We start from the raw sequence: 27066 nt of genomic DNA on the forward strand, positions 1-27066 counted from the left end.
CTAAAAGAAGGAATAAAGATGATATTACTTTATGTGCTCTCATATATTTAACTATTGGCTCTTTAACTACATCTCCATTCTTCATTGTAGCAACACCGGCATCCCACATTTGTTGGAAAATATTCTCAATAGAATTTATTAATGGTTATCATAAGACCATTGTATTAGTTTTGGATGTCTGCACAATCAGAGCCGTATTCCCCGTGCCTGTGTAATGGGTGATGGATGACACATTTGTTCATAATAGAAATAGTTCTACATAACTCACAAATACCCTCACTGAGTTGTGTTCACTTTAAGAGACAGTATCTAACGTAATGAAGTCAGTGTAAGGAAACTGGTTTTGGTTTTATCACAACAGAAGTAAAGCACTGCAGCTTTTATTAAGCACAAAAAATGACTCGCATGTCTTATTCGCAAGGTCCTACATTGATGACCTTGACGCTCTCAAACGATTCCAGAATTACTCAAAGACATGCTAACCGACACAGTCGCCTTGAAGCTGCTGGAGTTTTGGGAGCAGCATGGTTTGCACAGGCTGAAGCCCAATTTACTCTGCGAGAAATCACCACAGACAAATCCAAATTTTACTGCTTCGTAGCATCACTAAGTAGCTTCATTGCTGCCAGAGTGGTGAGACTACTAGAAGACCCACCTGCACATGATACATAAGTCACTCTGAAAACTTACTTATTACAGACTACTGGATTGGCTGAGTCTGAGCATGCCAGCATGCCAAATAGTTGTTCTGCTTGCTTAGCTCGGTGATGCTAGGCCTTCAGAACTAATAGACTACATGCTGTCTCTCCTGATCTGTCACCACACTAGCTTTATATTTAACAAATGTCCGATCAAGTTCACACTGCCCTAACTAATAAAGTTCAAACTTTAAAGTAAAATTTATTATCAGAGTACATACATGTCACCACATACAACCCTGAGATAATTTTCATGTCAGCATACTTAGCAAATCTATAGAACTTTAACTAAACTGTAAACATCAGGAACTGTAAACTGTAGACAAACTGGGCAAATGTAGAAAAAAATATATAGCATGAAATAACAATATAACATCCACCAATAAAACAATATAAGAGTCCTTAAACAAGTGTAGCTATCCCCTTTCGTTCAAGAGCCTGATGGTTGAGGGGTACTAACTGGTCTTGAACCTGGTGGTGCGAGTCCTGAGGCTCCTGTACCTTCTGCCTGATGGTTGCAATGAGAAAAGGGCATGGCCTGGGTGGTGAGGATCTCTGATGATGGATGCTGCTTTTCTATGGCAATGTTTCATATAATGTGCGAATGGTTGGGGGGGTTTTACCTGTGATGCACTGGGCTAAATCCACTACCTTTTGTAGGATTTTATGCTCAAAGATATCGGTGTTCCCTTAACACAGCTAGTCAGCACAGTTTCCACCACACATCAATAGAAGTTTGCAAAAGGTTTTTGATGACATGCTGAATCTCTGCAGACTCCTGAGGAAGTAAAGACACTGTCGTGCTTCCTTTGCAAGTACATTTATATGTTGGGTCCAGGACAGGTCCTCTGAGATATTGACCCCCAGGAATTTACAGTTACCGACCCTCTCCACTTCAGATCCTCTGATGATTACTAGCTCATGGACCTCTGGTTTCTCCCTCCTGAAGTCTACAATCAGATCCCTGGTCTTTTTGACATTGAGTGAGAGGTTGCTGTTATTACACCATTCAGCCAAGTTTTCAATCAGAATCAGAATCAGGTTTATTATCATCAGCATGTGACATGAAATTTGTTAACAGCAGCAGCAGTTCAATGCAATACATAATCTAGCAGAGAGAAAAAAAATTTAAAAATAAAATAATAATAATAATAAATAAAACAAGTAAATCAATTGCGTACATCTCCCTCCTGTATGCTGGTTCATCACCACCTTTGATACAGCCCACACCAGTGGTGTCATCAGCAAGCTTGTATATGGTGTTGGAGCTGTACTTAGCCACATGGTCCTAGGTGTAAAGCAAGTAGAACAGGGGGCTAAGTACACAACCCTACAGTGCTCTTGTGCTGATGGGTGAAGGACTATAGGGAGCGTGCTAAAATGGCTGATAGTCCACACTCAGCCAGGCAGCGGTGCATTGTTCCTCCTCCTATCTCTATCTCAATAGGTCCTGTCAGCAGAGACTCCAGCAGACACACACCTGACTGGACAATACCGGGTCTGTGTTTTTACCACGCACACTTCGGCATGAATGCTAAGAAGTACCAACCACCATGCACCTTCGACAGAGCCAGCACATGGAGACATCGGAGGTCTGTGAACACCATGGGTTCCAGCTGCCAGAGTACCTATTGTTCAGTACAGACATCACTTCCTGTGTGACACGGGCTCAAGTGAGTGTGATGCACAGAAATGGACCCTTTCTAGTGGCCGCCATTGGCAGCAGGATCCAGACTAATGGGACATGACGTGTGACACTCTGCTTCAGTGGGCGACACCACATATGGGATCTTGTCTTGGCTGAAGTTACTAGACCTCTACTAGTCTTAGATTTCCTATGTGACAAAGGACTGTTAGTCAGTCTTAAGAACTGCTGGCTTGTGGATGCAAAGGACTTTGGGTCATTCCCCTGTATTTCCAGTAAGTTCCCCACTCTGTCTAGCACATGCACCCCCACATGTGAATTCACTCACCTGCTGAGCGAATTCCCAAACCTCGCCAAGACCACATTTTCCACAGCAATCACAAAACACGGGGTTGAACACTGCATTTCCACAACTGGCTCAAAAGTTGTGAACTTTCCATTGCCCTGCACAATTAAAGCAATGCAAGAGTTTTAGGTATGGTGATTTTCTATCATCATTTCATTCCACAAGCTGCTGAAATTATGCTCCCCTTAAAGGCAATGACCCTAATCATATGCTTGAGTGGTCAGCAGACATAACCAGAGCATCTGATAACACCAAACAAGCTCTTTTACGAAAGTGACCCTACTGGCGCACCTGGTCCCCAATGCACCTATAGCCGTCAATACTGATGCTTCGGGCTTTGCTGAGCATGAACAGTTGGTCAGAAGCATGTGGCAGCTGCTCGCCTTCTTCAGCCAGCAGCTCTGCAGCCCAAAAAGCAAGGACAGCATGTTTGACCATGAGCTTCTCGGTCTCTATCTGACCCTCTGCCATTTTTGTTTCCTACTGGCTGGATGATTTTATTCCTGATAACACAACTGCCTGATCAACCTTCCACCCTCCTCAGAAAACACAATTCATTTCCACTTTTTCCTACCTCCCATCAGGCAAGCAGCACACTTGGGTTCCAGTTGACCTATGTTCTACCTTCATTTTTGCCTGGCATGATGCATATCAACACCCCCTGAAGACCCCTTATAATGGCCGATTCAGTGTTTTGGAACGGGGCAAAACAACTTTTATTGTAGGTAGGAAGAGTAAACCTGAATGTATTTCTGTAGATCACCTTAAAACAGCCCACTAAGACCTGGGTGGTTCCACTGGCATACCTCCTGCATCACGATCAGCACACCCCTGCACGAGCCAGAGGCACCTGCTAGTACCCCAACCAACGCTCATAAGCCCCAAGCCGGGCTGGCTGTACGAGCTCCAGACAGACACACAGTGCTGGTTTTTGGTGAACTCTGGAGAGAGGTGGTTTGTGTAGGGTAATGTAATGGGTGACAGATAACACATTGTTTATAACAGAAACTGTTCTACATAATTTACAAACACCGTCATTGAGTTGTTGTGTTCACTGTAAGAGATGGTATCTGACGTAATGACATCAGGCAGTGTAAGGCGACTGCATTTGTTTTGATCGCAATGGAAGTAAAGGGCTGCAGCTTTTGTTCAGCACATAAAATAACTCTTGTATGTTTTATTCACAAATCCTAGACTTTTCCTCATTTTTGCATCCTTTATTTTGAAACTGCTCAAGCTCATTTTTCCCAGGCAAGCACCCCCAGAAATGTTGAACCTCTCCTGTCAATAATGAAGTCACCAATTCCTAGTTTGCTGATTATGAGGAGGGTGAAAGAGACTTCAAGTGGCTATAGACAAACTGAGTGAAGGGCAAGAATGTGGTAGACAAGACCGTGCAGACAGATGTGAGGTTATTCACCATGAACAAAACAGATAAGTGATGCTCAAGTTCAAAGGAAGCTAGGCATCCTTGAAGCTGCTGTTGGTCACTGGAAGTCAACATGCCAATATAGCAAGCAATTAGGAAAGCAGATGGTATGTGGGCAAGAGAATTTTATCACAGGAGTAAAGATTATTTTTCACTAAGGAGATGAGGGGTCCATACCTAGTGTATGGTGAACTGTTCTGGTTTCCTTACACACTAAAAGGACATATTACCATAGAGGGAGTGCAGCAAAGATTCACCAGACTCATCAAGGGCTTGCAAAGTGAGCAGCAATTGAATAAACCAGGCTTGTATCCTATAGAGTTTTAAAGAAATTTCACTGAAATTTACAAAATTCTTAAAGGACTTCACAAGCTGGATTCCAGGAGGATGCATCCCTAGATGAAAGGTCTAGAACCAGGCATCACAGTCTTAGAGAATTTGGACTGAAATGAGGAGAAGTGATAGACCTTTGGAGTTCTCCATTCCAGAGGACTCAGTCATTGTGTTGACTTAAACAGAGACTGATAGATATCTGGATATGAGGGGATGTGGAGACAGTGCAGGAAAATGGTGTCGAGCTGGAAGTTCTGGATATGAGGGGACGTGGAGACAGTGCAGGAAAATGGTGTCGAGCTGGAAGTTCTGGATATGAGGGGACGTGGAGACAGTGCAGGAAAATGGTGTCGAGCTGGAAGTTCTGGATATGAGGGGACGTGGAGACAGTGCAGGAAAATGGTGTCGAGCTGGAAGTTCTGGATATGAGGGGACGTGGAGACAGTGCAGGAAAGTGGTGTCGAGCTGGAAGTTCTGGATATGAGGGGACGTGGAGACAGTGCAGGAAAATGGTGTCGAGCTGGAAGTTCTGGATATGAGGGGACGTGGAGACAGTGCAGGAAAATGGTGTCGAGCTGGAAGTTCTGGATATGAGGGGACGTGGAGACAGTGCAGGAAAATGGTGTCGAGCTGGAAGTTCTGGATATGAGGGGACGTGGAGACAGTGCAGGAAAATGGTGTCGAGCTGGAAGTTCTGGATATGAGGGGACGTGGAGACAGTGCAGGAAAGTGGTGTCGAGCTGGAAGTTCTGGATATGAGGGGACGTGGAGACAGTGCAGGAAAGTGGTGTCGAGCTGGAAGTTCTGGATATGAGGGGACGTGGAGACAGTGCAGGAAAGTGGTGTCGAGCTGGAAGTTCTGGATATGAGGAGCTGTGGAGACAGTGCAGGAAAGTGGTGTCGAGCTGGAAGTTCAGCATGAATATGTTGAATAGTGAAGAAGGAATGAAGTGATGTGACAGAGACTGAATATTTCAATGCAATTGTAAATTGTACTGCCAAACAGTTTTCCTGTTGCCTTTATTATAATCTAGGTTGAGTAAGGAGTAGGATCTGGATTATCTTTCTGCTGTGTTGGAACCCTTTGCTTGACTGAATTTGTAACTTTTGTGTGAAGACTCACTCCACCACTGAGAACCACCTTTTATGGTAGTGAGCGAGTGCTGCAACGTTGGTGGAGTTACTTCTCCAGATGAGAGGTTAAACTGAGACCATGCCTGCCTCTTCAATTAATGGAAACAGCAATTCTGAAGTTCCCAGAGTTTCTGGATCCAATATTTGCCCTCAACCAACAGCATGCAAATTGATTATCTGGCCTTTGTCACATTGTTACTGGTGCTGAACAACAACATTACAACGACTGCAATTTCAAGAATACTTGAGACGATTCTGGTCCTGAGTAAATTTCACAAGGCATATTCCACATGCCCTTGAACTCTCTTCTGATAAAGATCCAGAAGGGATGGGGGGGGGGGCGAGTGGACAAGGGAGTATGACTGTTCAATGCATTTTGAAACTATATGTACATAACTCCCTTGTCCACTCGTCCTCCCCATCCCGTCCCACCGATCTCCCTCCTGGCACTTATCCTTGTAAGCAGAACAAGTGCTACACCTGCCCTTACACTTCCTCCCTCACCACCATTCAGGGCCCCAGACAGTCCTTCCAGGTGAGGCGACACTTCACCTGTGAGTTGGTTGGTGTGGTATACTGCGTCCGGTGCTCCCGGTGTGGCCGTTTATATATCGGTGAGACCCGACGCAGACTGGGAGACCGTTTCGCTGAACACCTACGCTCGGTCCACCAGAGAAAGCAGGATCTCCCAGTGGCCACACATTTTAATTCCACGTCCCATTCCCATTCTGATATGTCTATCCATGGCCTCCTCTACTGTCAAAATGAATCCAAACTCAGGTTGGAGGAACAACACCTTATATACCGGCTGGGTAGCCTCCAACCTGATGGCATGAACATTGACTTCTCTAACTTCCATTAATGCCCCTCCTCCCCTTCTTACCCCATCCCTGACATATTTAGTTGTTTGCCTGTTCTCCATCTCCCTCTGGTGCTCCCCCCACTCCTTTCTTTCTCCTGAGGCCTCCCGTCCCATGATCCTTTCCCTTCTCCAGCTCTCTAGCACTTTCGCCAATCACCTTTCCAGCTCTTAGCTTCATCCCACCCCCTCTGGTCTTCTCCTATCATTTCGCATTTCCCCCTCCCCCCACTACTTTCAAATCTCTTACTATCTTTCCTTTCGGTTAGTCCTGACGAAGGGTGTCGGCCCGGAACATCGACAGCGCTTCTCCCTATAGATGCTGCCTGGCCTGCTGTGTTCTACCAGCATTTTGTGTGTGTTGTAGGTCTATGTTCTAGTTGTTCTTGTAGATTTGTACCCTTTATTTATATAGCATCTTAGCATTCTTCTGTCTAAGATATAACACTTCTCATTTTCCATTATTAAATCCATTTTCCCAGCCAGTCTTTTCTATTATTACCCTAACAATCCATTATCTATCAGAGTTTTGTGTCATCTGCAAACTGAAAGGCCTTTTTCTGTACACATGCCTAAATCATTGGTCTTGCTTGGATCATTGGGGAACACTAATACACTCTTCACTTCAATCCAGAAAACAACCTTTCATTACAACCCTCTGTTTCTATTACTTAGCCAAGTAATCTGTGCTGCTCAGCATTCAGCCCCTTGATTAACTAAGTTTATCTCTTCTCTCATTGGAGTCAGTCCCTCAGCTGTCAAGCTCAGAAACTCCGTAAACCCTCTGCTCTTTACCTTTCCCTCCACCTTCAAGCCCAACTCTCTGATCAAACTTTGCAATGTCTGCTGTAACATCTGCTTTCTCCCTGATAAAACTCCTCAATGCACATCGGGCCTTCGGCTACAATAAAGAACCCAGTTAAATGGAAATTTTCATTATTGTTACTGGCTTTAATTTGAAATATCTTGAGTCACAAGAGACCAGGCAATGATTCCAACAATCCAGAAAAATCATCTACTCTTAACAGAAGTGTCATTTCCATCCAACATAGCCCTAATCCACTACCTTGTAGCGATGTACCACATACAGAGCTAGAGACGACACGCAGTCGGTAAGTCGTTTTGAGGCTAGTTTATTCAAACTTCGCGGCGCTGGCATTTAATCCCTAGCGCCCGCCCGCTCCAGGCGGAAATGACGTCAGAGGTGCATTACCAAAGTCTCTCCCCGTGCGCTGGCTATTTGTGAGCCGGTTTGCCTGCGCAGAAAGTGGGTTGCCACAAAACCCTCACCCCCAGAACCGGCGATACACCCCCCGATGTCCACAGTCTGGATCAGCCTCTGTTTGGGAGGTCTGCCTCTGCGCCGCAGTGTCTGAACCTCGACCGGCTGCACCAAGTCCACATGGGCTGGTTTGAGTCGGTCCACCGTGAAAACCTCCTCTCTCCCCTCAATGTCCAGAACGTACGTGGACCCGTTGTTGTTGATCACCTTGAACGGCCCCTCATACAGCCGCTGTAGCGGTGCCCGGTGTCCGCCCCTTCATACAAACACAAACTTACAGTTCTGCAGGTCTTTGGGTACATGGGTCGGGGTCCGTCCGTGCTGTGCAGTCGGTACGGGGGCCAGGTTGCCGAGCCTCTCGCGTAGTCTGTCCAGGACTGCTGCGGGTTCTTCCTCTTGCCCCCTTGGGGCTGGTATGAACTCTCCTGGGACAGCCAGGGGTGCGCCGTACACCAACTCGGCTGACGAGGCGTGCAGATCCTCTTTGGGCGCTGTGCGAATTCCAAGCAGGACCCAAGGAAGCTCGTCCACCCAGTTAGGTCCTCTCAGGCGGGCCATGAGAGCCGACTTCAAGTGACGGTGGAAGCATTCCACCAGTCCGTTCGACTGTGGGTGGTAGGCAGTACTGTGGTGTAGCTGTGTTCCTAACAGGCTGGCCACAGCCGACCACAGGCTGGAGGTGAACTGGGCGCCTCTGTCAGAGGTAATGTGGGCCGGTACCCCGAAGCGTGCTACCCAGGTTGCAATCAGTCCTTGAGCGCAGGAATCGGCAGATGTGTCGGTGAGCGGGACCGCCTCTGGCCACCTCGTGAACCGGTCTACCATAGTTGGGAGGTACCGCGCTCCTCGGGACACTGGTAGGGGGCCCACGATATCCACATGAATGTGGTCGAACCTCCAGTGGGTGGGTTCGAACTGCTGCGGCGGGGCTTTAGTGTGCCGCTGCACCTTGGCTGTCTGGCACTGCGTGCACGTTCTGGCCCATTCACTGACCTGCTTGCGAAGTCCGTGCCTCGTGAACTTGCTGGAGACCAGCCAGACGGTTGTCCTGATAGATGGGTGCGCCAAACCGTGTATGGAGTCGAAAACTCGCCGCCTCCAGACAGCTGGGACAATGGGGCGAGGTTGGCCGGTAGCCACGTCGCACAGGAGGGTCCTCTCACCTGGGCCTACGAGAAAGTCCTGCAGCCGCAAACCCAAGACTGCGGTCCTGTAGCTGGGCATCTCGTCGTCTGCCTGCTGCGCCTCCGCCAGTGCTGCATAGTCCACCCCCAGGGACAGGGCCTGGACAGCTGGTCTGGAGAGTGCATCCGCCACGACGTTGTCCTTCCCCGAGACATGCTGGATGTCCGTCGTGTACTCGGAGATGTAGGACAGATGGCGCTGCTGGTGAGCTGACCAGGGATCTGACACCTTCATGAACGCGAAGGTCAATGGTTTGTGGTCCGTGAACGCGGTGAACGGCCTGCCTTCTAAGAAGTACCTGAAATGCCGGATTGCCAGATACAGTGCCAACAGCTCCTGGTCGAAAGCACTGTACTTGAGTTCGGGTGGTCGTAGGTGCTTGCTGAAGAATGCCAGGGGTTGCCAGCGCCCCTCGATGAGCTGCTCTAGCACCCCACCGACTGCTGTGTCGGATGTGTCCACTGTGAGGGTGGTCGGAACATCCGTTCTGGGGTGCACCAGCATCGCGACATCTGCCAAGGCTTCCTTGGCTTTAACGAAAGCGGCCGCAGCCTCCTCGTCCCAAGTAATGTCCTTGCCTTTACCCGACATCAGGGTGTACAAAGGGCGCATGATACGGGCTGCTGAGGGGAGGAAACGGTGGTAGAAGTTCTCCATACCAACGAACTCCTGCAGGCCTTTGACCGTGTTGGGCCGTGCAAAGTGGCAAATCGCGTCTACCTTGGCAGGCAGAGGTGTTGCCCCGTCTTTGGTAATCCTGTGGCCCAGGAAGTTAATGGTATCGAGACTGAACTGGCATTTGGCCGGGTTGATCGTGAGGCCGAAATCACTCAGGCGGGAGTAGAACTGGCGGAGATGGGACAGATGCTCCTGGCGACTACTGCTGGCTATAAGGATGTCCTCCAAATAGATGAATGCAAAGTCCAGGTCGCGTCCCACCGCATCCATTAGCCGCTGGATCATCTGTGCGGCATTCTTCAGTCCGAACGGCATTCGGAGGAACTCGAACAGGCCGAACGGGGTGATGAGTGCCGTTTTGGGGATGTTTTCAGGGTGCACCGGGATTTGATGGTATCCCTGGACGAGGTCTACTTTGGAAAATATTCTTGCCCCGTGCAGGTTTGCTGCAAAGTCCTGTATGTGCTGCACGGGGTAGCGGTCTGGAGTTGTAGCCTCGTTCAGTCTGCGGTAGTCGCCGCATGGTCTCCAACCCCCAGCTGCTTTGGGCACCATGTGCAGGGGGGAGGCCCATGGGCTGTCGGACCTCTGTACGATCCCCAATTCCTCCATCCTCTTGAACTCCTCCTTCACCAGGCGGAGCTTTTCTGGGGGGAGACTTTGTGCGCGGGCGTGGAGGGGTGATTCCTGGGTCGGAATGTGGTGCTGTACCCCATGTCTGGGCATGGCTGCCATGAACTGCGGTGCCAGAGTCGATGGAAAGTCCACCAGGATTCTGGTGAATTCGTTGTCCGACAGCGTGATGGAGTCCAGATGTGGGGCCGGCAACTTGGCTTCACCCAGGGAGAACGTCTGGAAAGTCTTGGCATGTACCAGTCTTTTCCCTTGCAAGTCGACCAGCAGGCTGTGAGCTCGCAAGAAGTCTGCCCCCAGGAGTGGTTGGGCCACCGCGGCCAGTGTGAAGTCCCACATGAACCAGCTGGCGCCAAACTGCAGCTGTACTGTGTGGGTGCCGCAGGTCCGTATCGTGCTGCCGTTTGCGGCCCTCAGGGTGGGTCCTGGCTTCCTGTTGCAGGTGTCGTACCCCATCGGGGGCAAGACACTGATTTCCGCTCCGGTGTCGACCAAGAAGCGGCATCCCGACTGTCCCAGACGTACAAGAGGCTGTCCTGGTGGCCAGCCACCATAGTCATTAGTGGCAGCTGGCCCTGGCCCTTGCAGGGCGGGCGACAACGGCGGGCTTCTGTGCCCCATCACTGGTGGTAGAAACACCACTGTTCACTGTCCTCCTCACTCCTGCCTCCGTGTTGTGTGCACCCCCCTGCCGGGCCTGGTCTGGTCTGCTGTTGGGCGCGTGGCCTGGTAATCTGACCGACGGACGCCACGCTCTCCCTCTTGGCTTTCCACAGCACGTCTGCCCAGGCCGCCACCTTCCGGGGGTCGCTGAAATCTGCCTCGGCCAGCAGCAGATGTACGTCCTCGGGTAGTCGCTCTAGGAACGCTTGCTCAAACATGAGGCAGGGCTTGTGTCTGTCAGCCAGGGCCAGCATCTCGTTCATCAATGCTGACGGCAGCCTGTCTCCCAAACCGTCCAGGTGAAGCAGGCGGGCACCCCGCTCACGCCGTGAGAGGCCAAAGGTCTCAATGAGCAGCACTTTGAATGCTTCATATTTGCCTTCTTCCGGGGGCGACTGTATGAAATCCGCAACCTGGGCGGCCGTCTCCTGGTCAAGGGCGCTCACCACGTGGTAGTAACGCGTGGAATCAGAAGATATCTGCCGAATCTGGAACTGGGCTTCTGCTTGGCTAAACCACACACGGGGTCGCAGCGTCCAGAAAGTTGGCAGTTTTAGTGAAACTGCGTGAACAGATGAAGAGTCAGTCATCTTTGGTCCAAATCCCGTTTGGACCGTCGGGGTCACCAATGTAGCAATGTGCTACACACAGCGCTGAAATAACGACACGCAGTCGGTAAGTCGTTTCGAGACTAGTTTATTCAAACTTCGCGGCGCTGGCATTTAATTCCTCATGCCCGCCGTCTCCGGGCGGAAATGACGTCAGAGGTGCATTACCAAAGTCTCCCCCTACGCGCTGGCTATTTGTGAGCTGGTTCGCCTGCGCAGAAAATGGGTCACCACAACCTTTTATATGCAATTTAGCTCATTATAATTTTTTAATCATTTTTATTTTTTTAATATGTACAGCAATGTTTTTGGAGCTCTTGAGGGATTGAGGGTGTAAAGTAGAGAAGACACCAGATGGCTTCAAGTATTACCAAGCATTCAAATAGATTAGCAATGTCTTCACAGCCTTGAGAATATCTAATATCCTTGAAAACACCACTATTTCTCAGTTTTCACAGTGTAATATTGTAAAATTACATGTAAACCTGCATTGTTTGAGCTTATTATTAGTTGCATTGGGCTTCCAATCTCTTCCTCCAACCTTCTGTTTTGAATTGCTCAGGATTCTTTATTTTGATTCTCAGTGGTTTGTACTCAGTTTGTCTCATTCCTTTCAGAATCCATAACGCAAAATAAGATTTATTATTACTAAGTTATATGTTGTGAAATTAGTTGTTTTGCAACAGCTTAGGGCAAAGACATGAAACTAATATAAATAATAAAAAATAATTAAGTAGTGCAAACAATGGAATAACGAGATGGTGTTGATGGGTTCAGTAATCTGATGGCAGAGGGGAAGGAACTATTTCTGCATCACTGAGTGTGGGTCTTCGGGCTGCAGTACCTCCTCTCCAGTGATAACAAAGAGAAGAGGGCAGGTTCCCGGTGGTGAGGTCCTTCATGATGGACAGCACCTTCTTGAGGCACCTCTTCTTAAAGATGTCCATGATGAAGGGGAGGAGTATACTCATGATGAAGTTGGCATAGTCTAGGACCCTCTGCAACCACTTGCAGTCCTGTGCGTTGGAGCCTCCATACAGTCAGATGACACTAAGCCTGACAGTCTCCTTTTGCTGCTGTGCACCCACTTGCTGGCAGTTCTGCAGTAGGATGGACAGAGAATTCGCTGCTGAATTATTCCCTTCCTTTGTTCCTTGGCTATTGGAAAGAAAGTTCCTGACTACTGTGCATTTCCAATCTCAGCAGGCATTCCCCAGCATTTAATTACAAAGAATTAATTAGAACCTATAATCTGGTCATAATGAAGGGATGTATACACAGCAAGATCCCGTAAACAGCAGTAGGTTATCAATGTAGGTTGATGCCTTTTTAACGATGGTGCCTGAGTGGCTGACCCAGACAGGGCTCGAGGAATTCACACTGATCATTATCTGACGTTTGCATGACCGCACATGAAGGCAATCCCAGTTGTACACCTCATTCAAAAAAGGGCTCCTTCAACATTCCTTGGAGTACCAGACCATGCTTAAGACTCTAGGGTGAAATTTAAACCCATAAATTTCTAACCCAGACACTGGAGAAATATTACAGAGCCTTGATTGACTCTCCACTGATTCAATTAGCTGTTCCTTACAGAAGACAAACTAACCCGCCAGAAAAAAAACATTAGCTTTAGCAGCATCTGCAGAAGGAGAGACAGAATTCACGTTTCAGTTTGATGACACTAATAAAAAGGAAAATATTCTGATGAACAATCATTGACCTGAAACATTAACTTTGTTTCTCTCTCCACAGACGCTACTGACCAGCTGAGTGTTTCCAACTCTTCAGTTTTAATTTCATCTTTTGGGCACCTGCAAGTTTTTGCTTTTCAGTTCTTTCTTATTTCGTACTCCTCCTGCTAATCACAGCTGCAGCCACTGGCCCCGTCGCACTAGATAGAAAACCAAACAGCCTACTGCCTCAGCATGCTCTGGTGGTCTTACAACAGGTTTCTGTGATAGGGTTTATGTTTGTTTTGTCGATGTGTAAATTACATTGAAATTTAATTTACATTAATGATATATTTCCTGGTTTACCCCATACAGTGAAAACACCATCAACCTCTTATGTCATATGAACCAGGTAAAAAGAATACTCTTGGTCCTACTATGCTGAACAAGCAGGAACAGGAATTGTACATCATGTGCATATTTGGGTGATCTAATAGGGCAGGTATTAATCACTATGAAGGTTATACTGTATGGCATGCTTCCTTGATCAACCGAGCAAATGTTGGTGCTACTGTGACAATGTAAGAGACCTTCTGCATTCTCATCTGCCAAATTTTAGTGGTCTTTAAACCTCGAGCTTTCAATCAAACCAAGTTTTCTTGCTCCACCTATTGCAGTTGTGGCTTCAGCTGCCAACTCCCTGAACTCTGGAATCTGTCTCTAATATATTAGGATTGAAAGTGCAAGGAGATTTGTGATGGATTGTTATTGGAAGTCGAGCCATTGGGTGAGTGGAGCTAGAGGAATGCCCCTGGTCTGAGTGGGCTCCCTCCAGTCAAAGTAAGAGGTGCATCATCACTCCCTAGTGCTTGGATAAATAACTGCAAGCTTTTATAAAGATAGTGGTGGAAGGAAGCTTTGCCTTTTCTGTTGACTCAGAAGACACATGATCTGTAATAGCCACCATCTTCATATGTTTAAACACTAATTCCCTCATCTCTTGTATCTTGGTTGGAGTGCACACTTCCTACTACATGATACGTTACAATCATTTGACTGTTCCTCCCAAACTCATAGTATTTCACACCCAGAAAGAAAAAGGCAGCTACCAATAGAAACACCACCATGGCTGAGTCACTACCCATCCCAACCTGGCCATGAAGGCCAACCATTCTCAAGCTACCAAGCCACACTGTGGGAGCACAGTGGTTCAATGAGAAGAGACATCACACCTTCTCAAGACCATAGAGAGAGGCATTAAATACCAGCCAAATTCCAAGAAAAAACATACAATAGATTAACAACAACAGAGAATGCTGGAAATCTACAGGCAGTTGGGCACCATCTGTACAAAGAGAATCTCATTAGCTCAGGTCAATGAGCCTTAAATGTGAGCAGTCAAAGATACAGAAACTTCAAGTTGTAAAGAAAGGGGGACGGTGAGAGGAAAGTAAATTACAAACAGCAGATAGAGCAGTTCACAGACGTCTAAAGGAGGTGAAATGCAGGATCATTGTCCAAAATTGCCAAGTGAATTTGGAACAAAATCTGAAATAAACATTTCTCATTATCTGAAGTGTCGAGAATATTTTGTGTGTTCAGTGAGAAGAACATTGACTCTGTCTCACTCTCCAAATACGCTGTCTGACCCACTATTTCCAATACTATCTAGTTATGTTTATTACTCTGAATAGAGTAAATAGGGAGAAGCTATTTACCTCTCAGGAAAATCAAATATTGAGAAGGAAGAGACTTAGGGTTATAGGTAGAAGGAGCAGGACGATGTTGAGAAAACACATTTTTCACCTGGGACTCATTGCCTGAAAGGACAGGGACTTAACATCTTTATACGATACTTGGAAGGGCTAGAGACTCAGTGGGAGAACGTGGGATTAGGTTGGGTATGTCTTCTTTGACCTGCATGAATGAAGTAAACCAATTTTTGATCAATGATTCTGTGAGTCACACTGCAGTGTTTTCCTGGAGCAGCCCGTACCGTGGGCAACAACTCCAGGACTCTTAAGTTGTGTGAAAAACAAGCAAATTGCTGTTTTAGATGGCAAGGGCTTATGGGAAGGCAAGAGGTCAAAGAGCAGCTCCCATGGTTGCAGTGAGAAGAGATGAATCCCAGGGAAGCAGTTCCTTCAGAACAATGTATTGATGATCTATTGGATGGTGATAGGTGTTGAAGGGCGTGGAAAATGAAAACAATGTATTGATGATCTATTGGATGGTGATAGGTGTTGAAGGGCATGGAAACTGAAAACAATAAACCTTGAACACTGGGTGATTTAAAAGGTGAGGGAAATCCTGACCCTGAGAGTGGAACCATCAGTGAGAGCAGATGGACAAAATATGACACCGGCATGGTCATGGGATGAGACAATTCCAGTGGAGGGGAAAAGCAGCTGATGGGAACCAAAGCTATTTGGTGGTTTTGGTGACGTCATCAGGAGGATGTGATGGAGACAAACAAGCAGAGTTTGGATTGAAGATGGAGCAGAAGGAGTTGTAGTCAAGATAGTTGTGGGTGTAAATGGATTTGTAATGGATCCAGGTTTCCAAACCATCAAATGAAATGGAGAGACAGAGCACCAAGGGCAAGAGAGAGCAGGGTAAAGGATAGAGATGGGAAAATGTTGGAATACTCAGCAGGTCATCTCTTCATTTACCAGAGAGAATTCAGTCCCAACTCTTCAAACAATTAGACGAGGATTTTGAATCTGGCCTCCAAAGGGAGTGTGGTGGCAAATGGTGCAGGTGCATTTGAGGGGGACCGAACCAGCAGATGGAGAAGGAAAGTAAGTGCAATGATAAAAGAACAGTAGGAGGAGGCTCACACCAGTAGGAAATGACTATGTTGGAAGGTCCAGTTTGGTTCTGTGCAACATATCCACGGTAACTGTACATAAAATATACTTCCCTTATAAAGCAGGTGCATTAGGCATATTGGACTATGTCACAGTCAGATCCTCACTACACTGGGAGACCACACATAGATCAGATACAACATTTCCATTCATTCCTCAAGCATGATAGTCAGCTTCTTGTTATCATTTTAATTCTCCACCTCACTCATGCTTTGAGCTTTTAAACTAATGTAAGTTTTCAAGTCATGACAGATTAGTAAATTCTGAGGACAGTGTTGAGAGCCATATCAGATTAAACAGTGGAAAAAACTTGCAAATATAAAAATGATAGAAATACCCTGATGAGAGTTTATCGGTTTGAAATGTTAACACTGCTTTCTCTCCACTGATGCTGACTGACCTGCTAAGTATTTTCACCAATCCTACTTTTATGTTCGGTGTTTAGCATCCACAGTATTTTCTTTCGGGACAGTTTTGCCTGCTCCACTTAAACACTTCCTCATGTCTTGATTTGTATTTGATCCCTTAACCAATCCTTTCATTCTCCAATTGCAACTTACCTGCAATGTAACATGGAATATTTTAAGTGCATTTTTTAAAATTTTTAAGCGTGGAGAAGGAAACCTTATTGATACAAACAGTATGTCAGAAGTTTATTTGCTGAAACTAATCCTCCTTTTCCTTACCTCAGTGATTTATCTTCAGCCAAACCAGGCAATAAACTGAGAGCCTGAAGTGACATATCCTCACGTTACTCTTCACATCATGAGTCAGTCCACCAAAGTAGGATCATTCAGATTGAATGAGCTGCAACTAACAATCATGATATTCTGGTTCCAGCTCCTTCAAGAAAGAAGTTGTGCTTAGATTTCACAATCTCAGCTGTGCTTTAGGTCAGTCAATGTGGCAATGTTGGAATTGCAGCAGTTCAGGGTTCAGAGTGAAATCCAGTCTTTCGGGTTTGTTGAGGGTTGCTATCCAGCGAGGAGATGTGTCTACTCTTAGTAATGCCATGGGATCATTCACAGCACTGAGGCTTGGATTCAGCGCTCACATTTCCGTAGTGGCATTAAGGTGCGGTGACTGGTGACTCCTTTTCATACTCACCCGTACCAAGGGCACAATTTTCTACTAGCTGCATGTAATTGTGTCCTGTTATCTCAGATCTCCAGAGGTGCAAGTATGTCAGATTTCATCACCTCAATCCAAGTCTTTGATTTGTTACTGTGCTGATTTAGTCATTTATACAATGTAAGGCAATATCAGCATTTGCAGCGCATTCTTAGTAGCCATTAAGAGGCTGTCATAAGGCATTTTCTTGACCACTATCCTTGTGGTAGGTCAATTTTTTGGTGCTGCTTGGTTGGGGCATTACTCATACAAGTTGCTAATGTATTGTAATACATTCCATTCCAGATGACATTGGGGGTGCAAGCCATGTCATCCATCTACATTACATCAGCATGACATCAGTTTTCCTCCACGAACACTCCCTGAGCAACCAGTTCATGGAGTTTTACACAGGTTCCAGCACCTTAGCTGAGTTCCAGCCCAGTGAGGAGAGAGACTGACATTTTGTCCTTTCCCATGAGGACTCTGAGGAGCTGTACCAGGCTTCAGCGTGTATCTCTCACACAGAGTCGTAGAGCACTTACAGTACAGAAACAGGCCTTTTGGTGCATCTAGTCTGTGCAGAACTTCTGCTTCATCCTGTCATCCTAAACAAGGACCATAGTTCTCCATAACCCTCCCATCCATGTACTTATCCAAACTTCTCTTAAATGTTGAAATTAAACCCACATCCACCACCTCTGCTGGCAGCTCATTCCACATTCACACCACCCTCTGAGTGAAGAAGTTTCCCCTCCGGTTCCCCTTAAATGTCTTACCTTTCACCCTTAACCTATGACTTCTTGTTCTAGTCACACCCAACCTCAGTGGAAAAAGCTTGCTTGCATTTACTGTATCTATACTCCTCATGATTTTGTGTTTCTCTATCAAATCTTATTCTCTTATGTTCCAGAGAGTAAAGTCTTAACCAATTCAACCTTTCCCTTTAACTTAGGTCTTCACCTTCCATCATCATGTTTGTAAATTTTCAATGAACTCTTTCAATCTTATTGGTAACTTTCCTGTAAGTAGCTGACCAGAACTATACACAGTTCTCTAAATTAGGCTCTACCAACATCTTATATAACTTCAACTCCTGTACTCAGTACTCTGACAGGTCAATGTTCCAAAAGTTTTCTTAACCACCCTATCAACCTGTAACACCGTGTTCAAGGAATTATGGATCTGTATTCCCAGATTCCTTTGTTCAACTGCACTCTTCAATGCCGTACTGTTCACTGTGTAAGACTTACCCTGGTTTGTCCCGCCAAGGTACAACACCTCTGCATTAAATTCCACCTGCCATTTTACCGCCCATTTTTACAGTTCGTCAAATCCCACTACAAGCTTTGATAGTCTTCCTTGCTGTCAACTACACACCCAATCTTGGTGTTAATCGCAAATTTGCTGATTCCGTTTACCACATTATCACCCAAATCATTAATATAGATGACAAGCAGCACCGATCCCTGCGGCACGCCACTAGTCACACGCCCCCAGTCAGAGAGTCTGCCATCTGCTACCCCTTCTGCCTTCTCCCACAAAGCCAATGTTGAATCCAATTTACTACTTCAACCTGAATATCAAGCAACTGAATCTACAGGACTAGCCTCCCATGTGGGATTTTGTCAAAGGCCTTGCTGATGTTGACGTAGACAATGTTTATTTCCTTTCCTTCATCAACCTTCCTGGTAACCTACTGAAAAATAACTATATACAATTGGTTAGACTTTACCTGCCATGTTGACTATCCCTAATCAGGCCTTGTCTATCCAAATACTTATATAGCCTGTCCTTTAGTATACCTTTCTATAATTTACCTATTAATGATCTTCCAGCTTATTCTTAGAGCCTTTCTTGAATAACTGTCCTCCAGTCCCTCCATCACTTCACACATTGTTACAGATATTTGAAATACCTGTACATTGGCCTCCCAGTAGTGGATACCTTGTCAGGCCCTGGGATTATCCACCTAATTTGCCTCAAGAAAGTAAACACCTCTTCTTCTGTAAACCAGTTACGGTCCATTAGAACCTGCCAATTTGTTGTAGTTACCATGAACATTTCCTTGCAATGACTCCAACAAGCTTTGGACACACTAGAGAGTGTCTTTCATCAGAGTAGTCCTCTTGCATCAGCACTTGATATTTGTTTCACTGTGTGTCCCTGACAACAGTCCACAGTGTCCTGTACTACATAGCTGGTTGAGAATAACCTCAGCAAAGGTGACTACATCTCTTACAAAACTCTCTATGTTCCCAGAACAGCTATGCTCTATGCTCCCAGAGCAGTCAGGTAAGGTGTGGTGAGACATCAAACATGCATGAAGGGTTTAACAGGCAGGATCTTTGTCAACTGTGCAGGGGGCTTAGCCTGAGCAGTGATGAAGGAAGAATTGGTGTGACTAGGAGAGGAACATGTAGGTGGTTGTAAAGGACAAACCTGTCAGGGATATCGGTCAGGGAAACCTGTCAGGGAAACCTGTCAGGGATATCTGCTGTCCTTATCCTTCTCGAAGGTGAAGATGTTGTTATAGTCTTGTTAAGGTTCAGGTAAGAGGACTTTGTACCAGTGCTTAGTCCTGGATAATGCCATACCTCTGGCATGTTTGTCAGAGCTTTCAAAAAAGGCAAGTGGAGAGAATTGCATCATATTCTTGGTGTGTCTTGTAGATGGCAAGAAAGGTTTTGGATGGGTCAGGAGATGAGTTATTCACTAAGCCTCTGACTTGCTCTGAAGGCCACAGTATTTGTGTGGCCAATTTAGTTGAAATCCTGGTCAAGTTGGACCCCAAAATGCTGACAAATATGGCAATGACATTACGTGTCAATGGGAAGTAATTGAGTTCAATTGTTGGGGAAGTTGATTGCATGGAACACTTGGGACATCAGTGGTTCCAGCCCATGCAATGTCTTCTCCTTTAAGCTGGCCACATGTGGGCATTTCCTGCCTTAGCTATTCTATGGCCTTGCATAAAATCCTGAAGTAGGATTTCAAAGGTGAGGTAACACTGCAGCCAGAATTACCACAATTGACTGCAGGTAGCAGCTTTGATTCACCTTGATGAAAGAGGAAGCGTGAATCTCTGCAGGAGATCTTCCATCTTTGTGAATTCCAGTCACTCTGTGTGCAGAAAGTTTTCACAAGCGCCAATGATATAATGATCAGGTTTTGGCTGAGGAGTACATATTGACAGGGCAGTGGGGAAGGGACCCTGCTCAACTTCCTCTGAGAGAGCAGGTTTCATGTTTCATGCCAGAGGTTGTATCTCTGACAGTCCAACGCTCCCCTCAGAAATGCACTGGGAACGTCCATCTAGATCTTACCCTGATGGTGTACAGTATCGCTGGGATATGTTTGCACAGGTATAATATTTCACCTATTCGTCTGTTATTAACACTCAGCTCTTAGAAGACATGAGACACAAGCAAGGTCCTTCCACCCACCTTGCATACCTGGCAAAAAGGGATAATAAGAACTATCACAACTAATTGATTTTCCTCCCTCTGAGCCTAAGGATGTGCACGTTAATTAAAAGCAGCTAACACAGTACAGCTCGGGATTGGAACCTGTGACTGTTCAGTCTTTATCACACTACGTCATGCACTTATCCATTGAATCATCTGGAGAGATAAGATCTTTTTTTCAAGTCAGTCAAATAGTAGCAAGTCCTTTAAAACCTTGCAGGATGACATTTGAATATTGCCATTCCTTCGTCAAAGAAAGAGAACTTCACTTCTGATCCCAATATTGAATCTTCCCTCTAATGATAAATTCTCATGGAAAAGTTGGAAAATCCTAGTAGAATAGCAGCTGTCCAAAACTACACCTCCTATCTCCTGGTTTTCAAGAGGCGCAGAGTTGTGGAAATCTTGCTGGACTCGACAGGATTCCACAATTTCAAGGTATTTAAACCCACAAAGAATATCAAGCAATAAAACCAAAGCAAAATAAATCCTGTGGTATTTCAGTTTTAAAAAGGCCTGATTAAACTGGGGCCAACTAATAAAAATAAGAAATAATTTTTGATCAAACATGATCTCAGATCAGCCTGCTTAAAATGTCTTTTCTTCCCCTTTCTCAGGATAACCTGGACAAGCTGTTGAAACTATCTCAAGGAATGTATGCGAATGGGGCAGAGTCTACAAAGGAATTCAAAGAGAACTTTGTGCAGAGACAAACTGGACCAGGAAATTGACATGAAATGTACAAGCAAGGAAAATAAAACTCCATCTCAATTCAATAACTAGCATTTCAGACAAAAATGATTAGATTTGAGCCCTGCAGAATATCTCAACTAGTCTAGCATTCGGTGCTCTCAAAAGGTCCTTGCCCACAAACCCCTGGAGCATTAGGGGATGGCTCTACACAGCCTTGGTCTCTGGATCTGCCTTGCCTCCTTGATGAATGCTGTTGGTGTTTCTGGTGACTGCTGGCTCATTGAAGGAGAGAAAGGATTTGTCTGGTTAGCAATCTGCAGCCAGAACCAACCTCCTTACGAATCCATTCCTCAGCACATCAACAGCACCATCGTTGACCTCCGCCTGAATGAGAACAAGATCAGAAGCGTCCAGTACTCCTCGCTCAATAGGTTTGGCAACCTGACTGAACTCAATCTGACCAAAAATGAAATTTCCTACATTGAGGATGGAGCCTTTTCTGCACAGTACAACCTGCGCGTCCTACAGCTGGGGTTCAACAAGCTCCGGAACATCACTGAGGGGATCCTGCGGGGTCTCGGCAGGCTGGAGTACCTGTACCTCCAGGCCAACCTCATAGAGGTGGTGAGTCCTAATTCCTTCTGGGAGTGCCCGAACGTGATGAACATTGACTTGTCCATGAATCGGCTGCAGTCACTGGATAGTTCCACCTTCCTGGGACTTAGCAAACTCTCGACGTGTGAACTCTACGGCAACCCGTTTGACTGTTCCTGCCAACTGCTGGGCTTCCTCAAGTGGCTGGTGCAGTTTAACAACACCACTAGGAACTATGACCGCATGCAATGTGAGTCCCCAACCCTTTATTCTGGCCAAGCCTTGCTGAGCCAGAGCCAGACCCAGAGTGCCTACAGTTTGCTAGTCTCATCCTGCGGCGACATCTACACCCTAGACCCCAAGTTCATACCAACACGGGCTCCCTCCAGCACCACTACTTCCGAGAGCCCCTGTGGAGGCGAGGATTGCTCCTCAGGTGATGATGCCACTCCAATGATAGCTTTCCACTCCCCAACCCATGAGACACAAGCGCCGGTGATCAGGGTGGAAAAGGTCACCTATACCTCTGCCACCTTGTTGGTCCAGATACCCCGGCCCTTCAGCAAGATGTACATCTTGGTGCAGTACAATAACAGCTTCTATGCAGACATCAAAAAGTTACAGACAGAGCATGAAGTTATTAAGTTGGACCGACTGCAGCCCCACACTGCCTACACCTATTGCGTGGCATCCATTCGCAATGCCTTAAGGTATAACCAAACCTGTGTCACCTTCTTTACTGGAAGCGATAGGGCAAGGGGTACTATTCCCCCATCATCGACCGCCACCCACTACATCATGACCATTCTTGGTTGCCTCTTTGGCATGGTTATAGTGCTGGGGTTTGTGTACTATTGCCTACGCAAGAAGAGGCAACAGGAGGAGAGGCACAAGAAGGCAGGCGGGATGGCAAAGGCCATCATTGAGCTGAAGTATGGAGCTGAGATGGAAGCCAGCACCATCACCCAGTTGGCACAAAAGCCCATGTCGCCCCGTGACGTTGCTCCCAGGGCACCTTTTATGCCCTCACCGGGAGACCCAGAGCCCCACAAGCCGCAGGAGCTGAGTGACACACCCAAGACTACCAAGGGGAACTACATCGAGGTGAGGACAGGGGAGCCCGCAAGCAACGGGGGTGGCCAGGCACGTAGTTCAGCGGCAGAGATCTCAACCATCACCAAAGAAGTGGACAAGGTCAACCAGATCATTAACAACTGTATTGATGCCCTGAAGTCAGAGACCAGCTCTTTCCAAGGGGGCAAAGCAGGAGCAGTGGTTCCTACGGAGCCTCAGGTGTTGATGATGACAGAGCAAACCCAGAGCAAGGCTGGGCTCTTGTCACCTGCTTCCAAAGAGAGCTACCACCCAATACAAAGGCACAGCAGTATAGAGGTTGTTCCCAAACGCCCCAGTAGTTCCTCCAGCGGTTCCACACGAAGTCCCAGGTCGTTCCGCTCTGAGGCATCGGCACCAAGTCATTCCTGCAGATCTGAAGCACAGTACATAGAGAAAGCATCCCCTGAGACGTCCAACAGTCCAGGAGCCCTCCCCAGGGCACAGCCGCGCAGCGAGCACCGACACTCATATCCGGGACGGCGGCAGTGTGAGCAGCAAGCTCCCGAGGGAGCGAGCAGCCGCAGTAAGACCTTCATCTTGGAGCCCCTTGGCCGCAGCCGCAGGGATGTGGCTTACTCCCAGCTGTCGCCTCAGTACCACAACCTCAGCTACACCTCCAGCCCCGAGTACAGCAGCAAGCCAACCCTGGGCATCTGGGAGCGTTTCAGATTGCACAAGAAGAGGCACAAAGAGGGGCAGGAGGAGTACATCGCAGCAGGCCATGCCCTGAGGAAGAAGGTGCAGTTCGCCAAGGATGAAGACTTGCACGATATCCTCGATTACTGGAAAGGCGTCTCAAACCAGTACAAATCTTGAGTCTGACGTGTTGAGACTAAAACTGGACCAAAAGCCCTCTCCCCCCAAAAAAAAACTTTATAACTGCTGTTTTTAACCTGATCAGTTCACCTGTTCATAAGAACTTCATCCTCTATCACAAGTCTGTGCACCAAAATCTTTCAAACTGTAGAAATAATTTCTTTTTTAATGAACACACATAACATATAAATATATATACACCCAGAAGCCTTGGAATATCAGATATTATTTATCGCATGACTCTATCCTGTGACTGTGACTCACTGTGGTGTACATGGGGCATTGATCGTTGTACAGTGCACACTGTGACTGGACTGTACTGTGTCATTGTAGCTCACACGCTGCTCACACCCTGCATTGTACAGTAATATTTACCAGTAAAAACACCTCCTCCCTGCAGTTATGTACAGATAAATTTCTATATTTGCAATGATGTTTCTGGGTTTTTCTCGCCTGTTTGTATCAGGTTTTAATCGCGGGATTTGCAGAGCAGTTTGTTTGATGTCTGAGCACTGACTACAAGCATTGGATAAAACTGGACTGGCAAAAGAGATGAATGGAATGGTTTCTTCCATCGTGCTCCCGCTGGTCCAAGTCACCAGTTCTCTCAGTGGGAGGAAAATGCCAATCAGATACAGAGTGCTTAGGTAGGGCCGGACTATTAAGTAATAGTTCCTATGCATCGTAAAGCTTTGCTAAATTGACGCACTTGGCCACTTATGGAAAAAAATGCAAAAGGGCTAGAAGTGGTGCAAAGAAGATTCACAAGGGTGATTCCATTAATGAAGCAAAATACCTGCTTGAAAAGGTAGAATGAGTATAAGGTGCTTAAATTTACAACAGCAGCGGTGAGCTATATGGAGAGGTGTCTGTGCTTCTGAAAGCACATAAGAAGTCATAAATACAGTAGTCAGTAATGTCTAGAAGGTCATTAAACTTGTTTTCTCTGGGCAGAGGTAGAAGAATCTTGAACAGTGATTATAAATACAATAGTCATTAGTAAACCTCACAGGGGGTTAAATAGACAACTGCATTCCAAGAGTGTGATTAGAAGGTGGAACATCCAACTCAACAGAGATGCTAAGATTGATAGCATTGATGCATTCAAGGGGAGGCTGGATAAACCTGCAACGGAGACAGTGGTGGAAGATCACATCATGTGGTGGGAAGCAAAGGCTGTAAGGAAATGTGGAGCAGAAACATTGCAGATCATTTGGGTGAATGGCCCATTAAAACTTTATGATAGTTTGCTATACGATCTGCCCTACATTGTTTTCTAATTGAGTTTCACCTTTCAGTCTTTCTGAAGTTAAATTAGTCCACATCATCCAACTTATGTAACCTTCATACATTCTAACTGATAATTAAGCACTGCCGCTAGGTGCCGTAGGAACATTGTGCGTATCCCAGGGTATTAATGATGGTGAAAGCAGGACTTGTAATTAAATGTTGTCTGTCATAGTCCAACAATGTCTCAAAATCCTATTGAAGGGCTGTCATTATGCAATGCAGAAAATGTGATTGTGAATATGGGCATAGGAAGATCCTATGAAGGATCCTATTATAAATAATTTACATTATCCTATATTTATTTATATTATCCTATTATTTCTCTGCTGAGAAATAATGACCAGATAGATGTGAGAGATCTTTGATTGAAAAAGATAGGGCACTGAATGGGTTTTGACCTAATGGATGTGGAGAGATTTCTCCTCATGGAAGAGTTTTAAAACAGCAGGTTATTGAAAGAGGTCACCCATATAAACCAGAGCAGAGGCAATACAGTTTCTCTCAGAGACCTGTGAATCTTTGGAAGTCTCTTCTCCAAAGGTAATGGAAGTAGATTCTTTGTATGTTCTTACAGTAGATGTGGAATGATTCTTGGCAAGTAATGGCGAGAGAGCTAACAGCAGAGTGCAGAGCTGACATTACTGTCAGGTCAACTATAATTAAATTGAGAGACAAATTAGTACAGTCTGGTTTAGTGATGATGGATGAGGATTGTGGAGCAAATTCCCCTATTCCTCTTCCAATCAATATAATGGACTTGTTGACATTCACTTGCAATGCAAATGTGTCCACAGGAAAAGCTGCCTCTTACACCCAATGTTCAGGCAGTTTTAATTAGACATCTTGTTTTGCCTGCTTGCTCAGCCTATGAGATGTTTGTAACTACAAGTCCCACTCCTTTACAACAGTTTCCACGTGATGAGAATGCTGTCAGAACTAGATTGCCTGAGTTCCAGGCAGAGGTTGGCCAGACTAAGTCTTTATTCCTTGGAACACAGGAGAATCAGAGTCAGGTTTCATATCTGTGCCGTATATAATGTGAAATTTATTGTTTAGCGGCATCACTATAGTACAAAGACATAAAGTTATTGTAAATAACAAAATAAATAAATAGTGCATAAAAAGGTATAACAAAATAGTGTTCATGGGTTTGTGGACTGTTGTGAAATCTGGTGGCAGAGGGGAAGAAGTTGTTTCTGAATCATTGAGTGTAGGTCTTCAGGCTTCCTTCTTAAGGCACCTCCTCTTGAAGATTTCCTTGATGGTGGAGAGGACTGTGCCTGTGATGAAGGTGGCAAAGACTACAGCACTCAGTAACCTCTTGTGATCCTGTGCATTGGAACCTCCGTAGCAGGCTGGATGCAACCAGTCAAAACGCTGTCCACCATTCATCTATATAACTTCACAAGAGTCTTTGTTGACATATTAGATCTCCCCAAACTCCTAATGAAGTTGAGCCTCCAATGTGCCCTCTTCTTGATTGTATCAATATTTTGGGCCCAGGATTAATCCTCTGAATTGATGACACCAAGGAACTTGAAGCTGCTCACCGTTTCCACCCTCAGTAAGAACTAGTATGTGTTCTCATGACTTCCCCTTCTAGAAATCCATAATCAATCCCTTGGTTTTGCTGATGTTAGGTGTGAGATTAACCGGCCAATCTATCTCACAAGATATGCTTCCTCATCACCACCTAGGATTTTACCAACAGTAGTGTCACCTGCAAAATTATAGATGGTGTTTGAGCAGTGCTTAGCTGAGTGCACAGAGAATAAAGCAGTAAGCTGAGCATGCAGCTTTGAAGGACACCTCCGTTGATTGCCAACAAGATGCTATTACTGATCTGCACTGACTGTGGTTGCCTGAGGAGAAAGTTAAGGATCCATTTGCAGAGGGATATACAGAGGTTCAGGTTTTGAAGCCTGGGGATTAATTGTGAGGGGA

The 27066-nt window shown here is 46.0% G+C and overlaps 1 protein-coding gene across 2 annotated transcripts in view; it reads left to right on the forward strand.

Annotated features, from left to right (window-relative positions):
• LOC140735668 (protein ELFN1-like) overlaps nucleotides 1-23832 on the forward strand; it is a 781662-nt gene extending 757830 nt beyond the window's left edge. For both annotated transcript variants that reach the window (XM_073060993.1, XM_073060994.1), the window contains one exon: nucleotides 21231-23832. In XM_073060993.1, the coding sequence (XP_072917094.1) occupies nucleotides 21505-23832 (2328 nt within the window). In that variant the 5' untranslated portion in view covers nucleotides 21231-21504. The remainder of the gene's footprint in view (nucleotides 1-21230) is intronic.
• Nucleotides 23833-27066: the final 3234 nt, after the last annotated feature.

Source organism: Hemitrygon akajei, chromosome 11 (assembly GCF_048418815.1).
Source record: "Hemitrygon akajei chromosome 11, sHemAka1.3, whole genome shotgun sequence".
In the NCBI taxonomy this organism is placed as follows: domain Eukaryota; kingdom Metazoa; phylum Chordata; class Chondrichthyes; order Myliobatiformes; family Dasyatidae; genus Hemitrygon; species Hemitrygon akajei.